This window comes from Carcharodon carcharias, chromosome 1 (genome assembly GCF_017639515.1).
Source record: "Carcharodon carcharias isolate sCarCar2 chromosome 1, sCarCar2.pri, whole genome shotgun sequence".
NCBI classification, from domain to species: Eukaryota; Metazoa; Chordata; class Chondrichthyes; order Lamniformes; family Lamnidae; genus Carcharodon; species Carcharodon carcharias.
Window position 1 is genome coordinate 31,865,556 of NC_054467.1, and position 12,783 is coordinate 31,878,338.

Sequence of the window (12,783 nt, forward strand, 5' to 3'; positions counted from 1 at the left end):
CTTTTGTTTTACTATGATGGTGTTTGGTTTATGTCAGGAGGAGTGAATTTCCTTTCCAATGCATGCCACTGCAGCTTGCAGTTATACAGTGCATAATGTGAAATGCCCAGATGTTCTAATTATATTGACACACCAAGATATATAAATATTAAGTATGGGTCTGTACATCCTGTGTATTTTTTTTTTTATTTGGTCACATGCATCTTCACTGAAAGAATTTCATATTTAAGGCAAGTGGTATCTTGCAGATCCGTTATACCAGTGGTCTTATTTTTAAGTTATGCCTCAAACAGGGTTCACAGCATTCACTGTTGACGTTCAAAGATTAAGCAGACAGTAATAATAAATATTACTGGCAACAATTATGCATACACTTGGCAGCATTTACACCAAAAAATTGAGATTTTGCTGCAGAATCACAAACGTTATAGTTCAGGGCTCAAAGTTTTTAAAGCTAAATCAGGCCTCAATGAATTGAGTACCTTCCTCAACTCCCACTTTTATACCCCTTCTTCACAATTAATGTGACACAGTTTGCATATTCCATGGCATCACCTAATCCCTTTCCCATGTTCCTTATTCAGAACTTTAGTTTTAATGAGTGCAACTCTCTAACTTTGTTATAGTTTCACCTTGATTAAACAGTCAATCAAATCCTCAGATGGAAGACAGTTACAGAGAAATGAACAAGAAATGTTAAAAAAGGGCCCCTATAGGAAGAGGTTTCACTTGTCCACATTTTTCTACGCGGAAGTCGCTAGAATGTCTTTCTATCCCACATAAATGTTAGGCCTTGGGAATCAACTGAAATTATAACTTCTTGAATTGATAGTCAAAACACATTTGCTCATTATGTCCTGGAAGGATATTTTAAAGTTATAAGGATGTCATAGCACACATCTCCTGTTTCTCTTTAAAGCTGAAAGGTATATAGAGATAGAGGAAGCCATTCTGCTCCCCTCTCTCTAGGCTTGTGCAAAGGAAGCTTGTTTGTGCACTGCTGAATCTGTTGTCAACTAAAAGTTCTCTGACTGTCTTTGTCTGGTATTTCTTTTAGTTCTCAAATTGCTTAAACAATTTGATACAAAATAAAGCAACTCCGTCTTGTGATTAAATTTCCATCCCAACAGAAACTCACTTAATAGGGTAAAGCTAGGAATTATATATAGCAGCAACATCTGATTAACCTTTCTGTTACAAAACAAAATAACACAAATGTATACACTCATTGTTCAATGTGAAAAAATATAGCCCACTGGCATTTGGCTTGATTTTCTACCCAGTATTGCAATTTTTGCACGCAAGTCTCAGAATCAGCGAAAATGTTGGCTTTTGAGCATAACCAAGCAATAACAAATCACCTGCCCAATTTATAAATCCACAAATGCTTCTACCAAGGGCAAGTGTGGTCCAGAAATCCTTTAAGTTTTCTAACAGAAAATCAGTTTAATTAGTCTTAGTTGACACACACCTCTCTTAGAGGAATAATAAGACTGCACAGGTTTTCCTCTTTACTGGTGAAACAGATGTAATTAGTAGATACAAACATCTGACCCACAACGTGCACTTTACTGAATGGTGTCCAAAGGGTGCAGTCTGTGTGCCCATCCAGACGCTCATCTTTCGGAAGTCGGAACAAAGCCCTGTATCGCTCACTTTTTGCTCTAGCATCAAGGTCCCTTAAGTTACAGAAAAATAATAAGTTTCATTAGAGGGTCTTGACCTCAAAAATACACTATACCGTGCTTAATGAAATGAATTACAACAAACCAGTCTAATGTCTTCATTGGCTTCAGGCAGGGTTATATAATTGTCAAATATGAGAGCTCAATGAAATATTTCTAATTTAAATTGCTAAATTACTAACCGTTTTAATACAGAAACCTTTTGAGGAGACTTCTTCTTTAGTCTTGGAAGTGATCTGTCTTCTTCAAAGCCTTCATTATCAAGAAGCTGTCTCATGGCAATATTGGCTAGTTGTTCCATTAGTTTAAAGGTTTCACCAATATTGAGGAAAACAGAGAAAATATGTTCACTGCACCTTGTGCTCACTTTGATAATTTCAGGAAAGAGCAATGTAGTATTCTTCTCTAGCTGGGTGATGTCTGCCCATCGGATCACTAACTTAGCTAGAAAAAGGCGAAAATTTGTTTTTTGTATCAATGTATTGTCACAAAAAATTCAAACAAATTCTATTTTCTAATTATCCGCACAGAGGAAATAAATCACATTTTAAAATATTTATATTTCCAGAGGCATTATTTACTTACTTACTTGCACCTACACTTAGATGTTACAATACTAAGTGGCAATGCAACTATTATATTCAAATAGCTATCTAAACCTTAGTGCAATAAAAAGAAAAAAAATCAAAAAGATAGTTTAACAAAAACATCCAAACACTTGATTTTGTAAATATCTGCAAATTAATTCTGAGGTTTCCGCAGAAGCCTGCAAATGCGGATCATAAACTGTTTACTTAACGATGATCTTGTTGCTATATACCAGCAAAATATGGTTCCCTGCATCCTGTGTTTTCTCTGGTCAGTTATTCTTCCACTTAGACATCAGTCATACTTACCTAATTGAATGTATAGGTTTAAAAGTGTTTCCAGAACAATTTTTACTATTAATTCTGCTCTAAAAAATAATTAATTTATTTAATGGCCTTTTGTTCATTTTTATTTTGTTAAATTGAGAGACATATTTAAAGAGTTGAGCATGGAGAGAACAAATTGAGGAATTATCTGAGCAGTCACTATGGTGATGCCGTAATAATGGGATAATGACTACATCTGCTGACAGAGTAAAAAATTGTCATTTTAACTGTTAATCCAAATCACACACTGTTTAGCTTATTAACTTGAGTCAGAATGACTTACACAAACATAGAAAAGGTGGGACAGTATTTGTCAATTCAGATCCCACACTATTCAGCTTATTAACTTAAATCAGGTAACTTTGTAAGGCATTCTATACTTGGATGGAGTAGGGCACAGTGAAGAAAGCCAAGTAACTTATATATTAAACATTCAGAGTTGCAAAAAAATTGTGCAAACTCCAATGATATAAAGTGAACAGGCTACTTTCTTTTCTAAATTGAAGATAAACAGCAAAAGAATACCATACCTTCTTTTCCCAGCAAAAACGAGTAAAAACAGAGATGGTTGATACTGAGATACATCCAACCCTGCCGTGGAACCCGACCCTTCCAATAACTGCAAGAGTAGTAGTTAACCAGCTTTTCTTCTTCAGGCATCCCAAATAACTTACGAAACTTCAAAATAGCTTCCTTAAATTTATCTGTGTCATCATCCTCCTTTATATCATTATTTTTATTATATTCTGCAATTATACCCTAAAATCAAAGAAAAGTAGAAACAGTAAAATGAGTAAAATGCCTTAGTGTATTAAAGACAAGTTATAAATCCACAAAAATAAAAAAGTTTATCTTTCCAAAATGAATTAAAGAGAAGAGAGAAAAAACAAAGGAATTAAATGTATTTATGCATCAGACAGTAGTAGATATTTCCCAAAAAAAAACCTTAATTCCTAAGTTGGACAATAGTATTTGTCATTGTGGTTCCAAAAAACTTGGTACACCCATTCTTATCTGAATACACTGGCATTTTGCCTTCACAATTTTGCTATATTATTCAATTATAAATTCTTCGTGTGCTTTTAACTTTTAGTTTACTGTGTGTTATTTTGACATTGGTTACCTGTATTTTACCCTTAACAAATGTAGTGATGTCATTTTCATTCTCGAAGATTGAAAGTGTCTGTAGCAGATTGTGCTCCATCCATTCCCAGTGTTCAGTTATGTCCTTTCTTGAGCCACCTAAGGAAGTTACAAGTATCAAGCGATCAATTTTATATCTTTCTATTAAAATCAAATATATACAAACACATGTTATCTTAGACAAAAACAGAAACAGAAATACCTGGAAAAACTCAGCAGGTCTGGCAGCATCAGTGGAGGAGAGCACAGATGACAGGGGCCTTAAACCAGCTTATATTTCACCCCTTTCCTATTTTTACTTAGTTCTGTTGAAGGGTCATGAGGACTTAAAACGTCAACTGTGCTCTCCTCCGCGATGCAGACCTGCTGAGTTTTTCCAGGTATTCGTTTCTGTTTTTGTTTTGGATTTCCAGCATCTGCAGTTTTTTGCTTTTATCTACATGTTATCTTAGCATTGAAGGTATGTCTAAGTAGTAGCAAATATGAAACTAACAATATTTTATCCTGAAATGAGGTTTGCTAACAAATTTAAAAACTGCTAAGCATCAGCTACTAATATTTCTTAAATGATTCTTAGAAATAGGTTGTTCGTGGAAATGATAGTCAGTTTTAATTATTTTTCATTCTAATAAGTTTTTAGGTCTCTATAACAGTCTAAGTTTGGTAGCCAGAACCTGCAGCCTATATATACACATGCAGTGCTGTATATTATAGATAACCATTAATATTTACCTTCCGTTAACCATGTCATAAATATTTTAATATAGAATCTACAAGACTTTACTTTTTTTTTAACATGCTAACATTTCTTTCAGTTTTATCTTCACATCTGCACCTCAACAAAACTGGGATCAATGTCCCTGAACGAAGGTGCACTACAGCTGTGGGGAGGGTTTAATCTAACTTGGCTGGACTTTTCTACCAGGAAGTAGCAATGCAGAAACATGGCATGCAAAGGATTGGAAGAGACAGGTACCCTCGAATAAGAAATAGTACAGCATTAGATGGAACCAGGCTAAGAGAACAGAAGAAGGTCTTGCAGTGCATGCGTGTAAACATACGAAGCATGGTAAATAAGGTTTAGATCATAACCAGGGCCTGAATTTTTCAGTCGGTGTGCGGGAGTGGGGGGGGGGGTGCCGACGCGACAGCACATAAGGTGATGCGCAATGACATCATGCATGCGTCCCAACGTCATTGTGCTGCAGTGCAGTGTTTCATTCGACGGGCGCACATCAGAGTCGGCTGTGCGCCTGCCGATATTTAAACGGCCTATTAAGGCCATTAACGAATTAGTTAGTGTCATTGTTTATGTTGCCTGTCCAACCTTAAGGTTGGCGGGCAGGCAAAAACAGTTTCTTAAAGCTTTTCTGAATCAAGTAGTTTTCTGAAAGATAAAAACTTGTCCCATCTCATGTGACACAGTCACATGCCTCAGGGAGATTGAAGCCCTCTTTCGTGCGCTGGCCCCAATTTTCCCTCCTCCCCCCACCCGCACAGGTAGCACTGAGTGCTACCGCTTGCGTCTTACGCTGGGCTGGCCTTAATTGGCCTGCCCACATAAAGTGGCCGGCATGGAGCCAATCATGTGTGGTGGTCGGCTCCGCGACCGCTCCTACCGAGCCCGCTCACCGACTGAAAAATTCAGGCCCAGAGAATCTCCAGCAATGAGTGTGCTTCCCACAGCAGCAGCTAGTTCAGAGTACCCTGCCCCCATTCCCCACAGGATCTATCTTTCATCCTCTCTCATTCTCAATTTACACGCTATATCTTGATGATCTCATCGGCAGACATGGTCAGGATCCACAGACTGTTTGCCTGACACCCAGGGAGGAATTTTACCCCCATCAGGGTAGGGGAATGGGGAAGTGCAGGAGCTGGCGCGTACAGGCGCGCCTCCAATCATGTGCATGAAAGGGCGCACTCATCTCCCTGAGGCTAAGTGCCGCCTCAGGGAGATCGGTGGCAAATTCAAAAATGGTCAATGGACAAAAATAAAATTTCCCTGACATGTCCCCTCATGTGACACCGTCACATGAGCTGGGGCATGTCCATCACTTTTATTCAAGCTTTTATTAAATTTTTAAAAACCCTCATGAAACCTCATCCCACCCATGGATGAGGTTTCATGCCTTTTCTGAAGCCTGCCAGGGCTCCCAGCCTGCCCGCTAACCTTAAGGTTGGACGGGCATGTCCATTAATTACTTCAATTAGTTTTTAAATTGCCTCAACAGGCCGTTGACAGGTTGACGGGCACACAGCTGATTCGGCTATGCCCAGTCCGACCTGAAAATGGAAATGACGCAGGGTGACGCCATCCTGTGTCATTTTTCACGTCGGCGAACGTGCCCCTCCCCCCCACCCCAACCTCTCGCCAACCTCAATATCCTGGCCCCAGTTTTCAGTGAGCTACAATTTCCTCTTGCTAAGTATAATGCAGCAATTTGTTTTGGCCCCACCCAAACTCTGTATCCTTGCCAATGATTACATGCCCCTTTCCAGGCAGTATTTCAGACAAAACCAAACAGTTGCAAACAATCTGCCCAATTCAACCATTAGCAGAGTTTCTGACCTCACATCCTCTCCATAATAAAGCCCACCTACTTCCACTGCTGCAAAATCACCTATTTCTGCTTCTGCTTCAGCCTATCTGCAGCTGAAACTCTCTCCCCCATCTCTTTATAATGCCTTCAGCCTCCTTTGACGATGCATCCATTTTTTCTCATGCATTTGAAATGCCTTGGAACATTTTATTCTTGATTTTTGTCTTAATTTTGCCTTTTCATATCCTGAACCTAAGTCCCCTTGTCCCAATCACATAATTTAACTTAAAACAGTTGCTGGATTTACTTTTCCCATAGCTTGGGATCAATATGGTTCAGATACCGCTTCAAGGTTGAAAATGCCCTTTCGCCAGCCCCTCCTCTCATTACTTGGATTATTGGCATTAGCTTTGAGACTCTGCCGTGCATTACCTCCAGTGCATGAATGTCTCCCTTGTGTCTCGATAACCTGATATGGCCACATTACTCAACACATGGTCTGACCAGATCAGTTGGATCATGGCAGCCTCTGATTTATATTGTTTTGACTTTGTAGTTCAAGTTTCTACTGGCTCTGTTGATTGATGCTCTGCATAGTTAGGCTTGTTGAGCATCAAATTCATTAAAGATTACTAAGTTTCTTTTAACTTCATCATTTACTATTTCAATGCTATTCAAGGAGTAGGTAGGTGTACTGTCCATTTTTTTCCTTCCTATTTCAGTAGTTTACACTTATCAGTATTAAATTTCACCTGCCAGTGTCCTTCCCACCTACATATGTTGTCCTACTGATTTTGTAATTTCTGAGCTGCCTCTTCCAATTCCATTTCATATCATCTGCAAATCTAACCAATTCATTGATTTAAATTAGAAATAGAAATGGATCTCAACATCAATTTAGGGGGAAGCGGTGGCTGGATTGGTAATCCAAAAACCCAGGGTAATGCTCTGGGGACCTGGGTTCAAATCCCATCACAGCACATGGTGAAATATGAATTCATTAAATATCTAGAATTAAAAGTCTAATGATGACCATGAAACCACTGGCGACTGTCGCAAAAACACATCGAGTTCACTAATATCCTGGCATTTATGTGATTCCAGACCCACAGCAATGTGGTTGGCTATTAAATGCCTAGCAAGCCATTCAGTTGTATCAACCCGTTAAAAAGTCTAAAAGGAATGGAGCTGGCATCGACCTAGGCACCAGAAATGATAACGGCCAAATCAGTCCTGTCGACCCTGCAAAGTTCTCCTTATTAACATCTAGGGACTAGTGCTAAAATTGGGAGGGCTGTCTCACAGACTAGTCAAGCATTAGCCTGACACAGTCATAATTACAGAAACATACCTTAAAGACAATGTCCCAGGCACCACCAACACTATCCCTGGGCATGTCCTGTCCCACTGGCAGGGGTGGTGGCACAATGTTAAACAGTCAGGAGGGAGCTGCCCTGGGTGTCCTCAACATTGACTCTGGACGTCATGAAGTCTCATGTCATCAGGTCAAATATGGGCAGGAAAACCTCTTACGTGCCATGCCCCCATTCAGCTGATGAATCAGTATTCCTCCATGTTGAACAACAATTGGAGGAAACAGAGTGGCAAGGGCACAGAATATACTCTGGGAGGGGGGGGACTTCAATATCCATCATTAAGAGTGGCTCTGTAGCACTACTACAGACCAAGCTGGCTGAGTCCTAAAGAACATAGCTGCTAGACTGGGTCTGCAGCAGATGGTGAGGGAACCAATGAGAGGCAAAAACATACTTGAACTCATCCCCACCAACCTGCCTGTGGCAGATGCATTTGCCCATGACAGGATCGATAGGAGTAACTACCGCGTAGTCCTTAAGAAAACAAAGTCCCACCTTCACGTTGAGGATACCCGTGATCATGTGTGGCACTGCCATCATGCTAAATGGGATAAATTTCGAACAGATCTAGCAACACGGCACTGGGCAACCATGAGACGCTGTGTGCCATCAGAACTATACTCAACCACAATCCGTAACCTCATGGGCCAGCATATCCCCCACTCTACCATTACCATGAAGCCAGGGGATCAACCCCGGTACAACGAAGAGTGCAGAATGGGCATGCCAGTTGCAGCACCAGGCATACCTAAAAATGAGATGTCAACCTGGTGAAGCTACAACACAGCACTACTTGTGTGCCAACAGCATGAGTAGCAAGCGATAGACTAAGCTAAATGAGTCCACAACCAATGGATCAGATCTAAGCTCTTCAGTCCTGCCACATCCAGTCGTGAATGGTGGTGGACAATTAAACAACTCACTGGAGGATGCTGTGGCGGCTCCATAAACATACCCATCCTCAATAATGGGGGAGCCCAGCACATCAGTGCAAAAGAGCACTTGTAAAAATTTTCAGCCATAAGTGGCAAGTGGACGATGCATCAAGGCCTCCTCCAGAGATCTCCAGCATCACAAATGCCAGTCTTCAGCTAAATTGATTCAATCCATATGATATCAAGAAATGGCTGAAGGCACTGGATACTGCAAAGGCTACAGGCCCGGATTATATTTGGCAATAGTACTGAAGACTTGTGCCCCAGAACTTGCCGCGCCCTTAGCCAAGGAAGATGTTTGTGGTTGTTAAGGGTCAATCATCTCAGTCCCAGGACATCACTGTGGGAGATCCTCAGGATAGTGTCCCAGGCACAACCACCTTCACTGTTTCAATGACTTTCTGACCATAAGGTCAGAAATGGGGATGTTCGCTGATGATTGCACAATGTTCAGCACCATTCACAACTCCTCAGATAATGAAGCAGTCCATGTCCAAACACAACAAGACCTGGACAATATCCAGGCTTGGGCTAACAAGTGACAAGTAACATTCGCACTACACAAATGCCAAGCAATGATCATCTCCAACAAGAGAGAATCTAACCATTACCCATTGACATTCCATGGCATTGCCATCGCTGAATTCCCCACAATCAACATCCTCAGGCTTACCACTGACCAGAAACTGAACTAGACCAACCATATATGTACTGTGGCTACAAAAGCAGGTCAGAGGCTAGGAATCCTGTGGCAAGTAGCTCACCTCCTGACTCCCCAGAGCCTGTCCACCCTCTACACGGCACAAGTGAGGAGTGTGATGAAATACTCTCCATTTGACTGGATGAGTGCAGCTCCAACTACAATCAAGAAGTTTGATACCATCAGGACAAAGCAGTCCGTTTGATTGGCACCCCATCCACAAATATTCACTCCTTCCACCACTGGCACACAGTAGCAGCAGTGTGTACCATCTACAAGATGAACTGCAGGAACTCACCAAGCCTCCTTAGATATCACCTTCCAACCCACAGCCACTACCATCTAAAAGGACAAGGGCATTAGACATATGGGAACACCACCAGCTGGAAGTTCCCCTCCAAGCGACTCACCACACTGACTTCAAAATATGTCACCGTTCCTTCACCATCACTGGGTCAAAATCCTGGAACTCCGTCCCTGATAGCACTATAGGTGTACCTATATGACAGGGACTGTAGCAGTTCAAGAAGACAGCTCAACACCACCCTCTCAAGGGCAATTAGGGATGGGCAATAAATGCTGGCCTATCCAGCGATGCCCACAACCAAAGAGATTGATTGCCATAATTAATTAACAACTCCACCACCTGGAAGTTCCCCTCCAAGCAACTTAACACACTGACTTCGAAGCGCATCACTGTTCCTTCACTGTCACTGGGTCAAAATCTTGGAACTCCCCCCACTGCTCCAACCTGACATAACCCATATGAAAGGGATAGAGAACAAAAACAAAAATACCTGGAAAAACTCAGCAGGTCTGGCAGCATCTGTAGAGAGGAGCAAAGTTAACGTTTCGAATCCAAATGACCCTTCAACAGAACTAAGTAAAAATAGAAAAGAGGTGAAATATAAGTTGGTTTAAGGGGGGGTGGGACAAGAAGAACTGGATAGAGGGCCAGTGATAGGTGGAGATAACAGACAAAAAGGACAGTAAGGTGTTGAAGGTGGTGATATTATCTAAAGGATTGTGCTAATTAAGGATAGAAAGCAGGACGAGCAAGGTACAGATAGCCCTAGTGGGGGTGGGGTGGGGGGAAGGGATCGAAATAGGCTAAAAGGTAGAGATAAAACAATGGATGGAAATACTCTTAAAAATAATGGAAGTAGGTGGGAAAAGAAAAATCTATATAAATTATTAGAAAAAACAAAAAGGAGGGGGAAAATTGAAAAGGGGGTGGGGATGGAGAAGAGAGTTCATGATCTAAAATTGTTGAACTCAATATTTAGTGCGGAAGGCTGTAAAGCGCCTAGTCAGAAAATGAGGTGCTGTTCCTCCGGTTTGCATTGAGCTTCAATGGAACAATGCAGCAAGCCAAGGACGGACATGTGGGCAAGAGAGCAGGGTGGAGTGTTGAAATGGCAAGCGACAGGGAGGTCTGGGTAATGCTCGTGGACAGACCGAAGGTGTTCTGCAAAGTGGTCACCCCAGTCTGCGTTTGGTCTCTCCAATGTAGAGGAAACTGCATTGGGAGCAATGAATGCAGTAGACTATGTTGAGGGAAGTGCAAGTGAAATGCTGCTTCACTTGAAAGGAGTGTTTGGGCCCTTGGACGGTGACGAGAGGGGAAGTAAAGGGGCAGGTGTTGCACCTTCTGCGATTGCATGGGAAGGTGCCGTGGGAGGGGTTAAGGTGTAGGGGGTGATGGAGGAGTGGACCAGGGTGTCCCGGAGCTGGTGGGGTGATAAATGAGGACAACGGGGAGCCTATCATGTTTCTGGGAGAGAGAAGAAGGTATGAGGGCGGATGCGCGGGAGATGGGCCGGACACGGTTGAGGGCCCTGTCAACCACGGTGGGTGGAAAACCTCGGTTAAGGAAGAAGGAAGACATGTCAGAGGAACTGTTTTTGAAAGTGGCATCATCAGAACAGATGCAACGGAGGCGAAGGAACTGAGAGAATGAGATGGAGTCCTTACAGGAAGCTGGGTGTGAGGAGCTGTGGTCGAGGTAGCTGTGGGAGTTGGTAGTCTTGTAATGGATATTGGTGGACAGTCTATCACCAGAAATTGAGACAGAGAGGTCCAGGAAGGGAAGGGAAGTGTCAGAGATGGACCATGTGAAAATGATGGAGGGGTGGAAATTGGAATCAAAATTAATAAATTTTTCCAGGTCCAGACGAGAGCGTGAAGCAGCACCGAAGTAATCATCGATGTACCGGAGAAAGAGTTGTGGCAGGGTGCCAGAGTAGGACTGGAACAAGGAATGTTCCACATACCCCATAAAGAGACAGGCATAGCTGGGGCCCATGCGGGTACCCATAGCCACACCTTTTATTTGGAGGAAGGGAGAGGAGTTTAAGGAGAAATTGTTCAGTGTGAGAACAAGTTCAGCCAGATGGAGGACAGTAGTGGTGGATGGGGATTGTTCGGGCCTCTTTTATGATGAAAGGGATAGAATGCTTGTTCGTCAAATTCTTATTCATTCACAAGATTTTCCATGGATGCTTGTAGCTTTGAGGTTATTTAAAATTGGTCAAATGCGTTTTTAATAGTCAAAGCACACCACACCACAGGACATTTCACAGTTTAGTTGGGGTGTTAATTCCTCATAGCAGTTGAGATGGTTATTTCGGCAGCATCTTTTCTATTTCACAGATTCCCGTTAACTAGCTTATTTTTCCACTGTGTCTCTGCTATCTTTTTCGACCCACTTTTTAAATAGATACCATGACAACCTGTTCCTAAACTTCTAATATCTTCAGTGTCAATGCCTCTCTTATGGTTGTTGTCAATGCAACAACCTATATTTATGTCGCAGAAAGACAGCCAAGACATGTCAGAGAGCCATAATCAGGAAAATGGACACTAAGCTATAGATGGAAATATTTGGAGGGGTGACCAAAAGGTTGGTCAAAAAACTTGGTTTAAAGGCCTTAAAATAGCAAGGGGGAATCTCCCTTATGGCTAGAATTTTGATGTCGGCATGCGGGGCCGGGCCCCGACACACCAATGCATAAAATGACACATGGTGACATCGGGTGTGCGACCCGACGTCACCACCCGTCAGTCAGATCTTTTGTTCAGCGGGCATATGCTGGAGGCAGCTGCGCACCCGAACTGTCAAAGGCCTGTTAAGGCCATTAAAAAACCAATTAAAGTAATTATCAACGCTGCTCATCCAACCTTAAGGTTGGCGGGCAGACGAAGAGCCCAAGCAGCCTTCACGTTTTTCAGGAAACCTCATCCACAGACGGGATGAGGTTCCGGAAGGTTTTATTAAATAAATAATTTTTGCGCCATTCATAAATATGTCCCAGCTCATGTGACACTGTCACATGAGAGGACATGTAAATAATTTTTATGTTTCTCTATCAAAAAATCTCAACATGTGCTTAATCTCCCCGAGGCAGCTCTGTGCCTCAGGGAGATTTCTGCACTCTTTCGCATGCATGCGCAAAAGAGCAGAGGCTCCAAATCTCTCTTTCCCCCC

At 42.1% G+C, this 12,783-nt stretch overlaps 1 protein-coding gene across 4 annotated transcripts in view; it reads right to left on the bottom strand.

Moving 5' to 3' along the window:
- tbc1d9 (TBC1 domain family, member 9 (with GRAM domain)) overlaps positions 1-12,783 on the bottom strand; it is a 72,306-nt gene that overhangs the window by 44,444 nt on the left and 15,079 nt on the right. For all 4 annotated transcript variants that reach the window (XM_041190679.1, XM_041190678.1, XM_041190680.1 and 1 more), the window contains exons 3-6: positions 3,723-3,841; positions 3,130-3,358; positions 1,868-2,129; positions 1,472-1,679 (exon numbers count right to left, since the gene is read on the bottom strand). In XM_041190679.1, the coding sequence (XP_041046613.1) occupies positions 1,472-1,679; positions 1,868-2,129; positions 3,130-3,358; positions 3,723-3,841 (818 nt within the window). The remainder of the gene's footprint in view (positions 1-1,471; positions 1,680-1,867; positions 2,130-3,129; positions 3,359-3,722; positions 3,842-12,783) is intronic.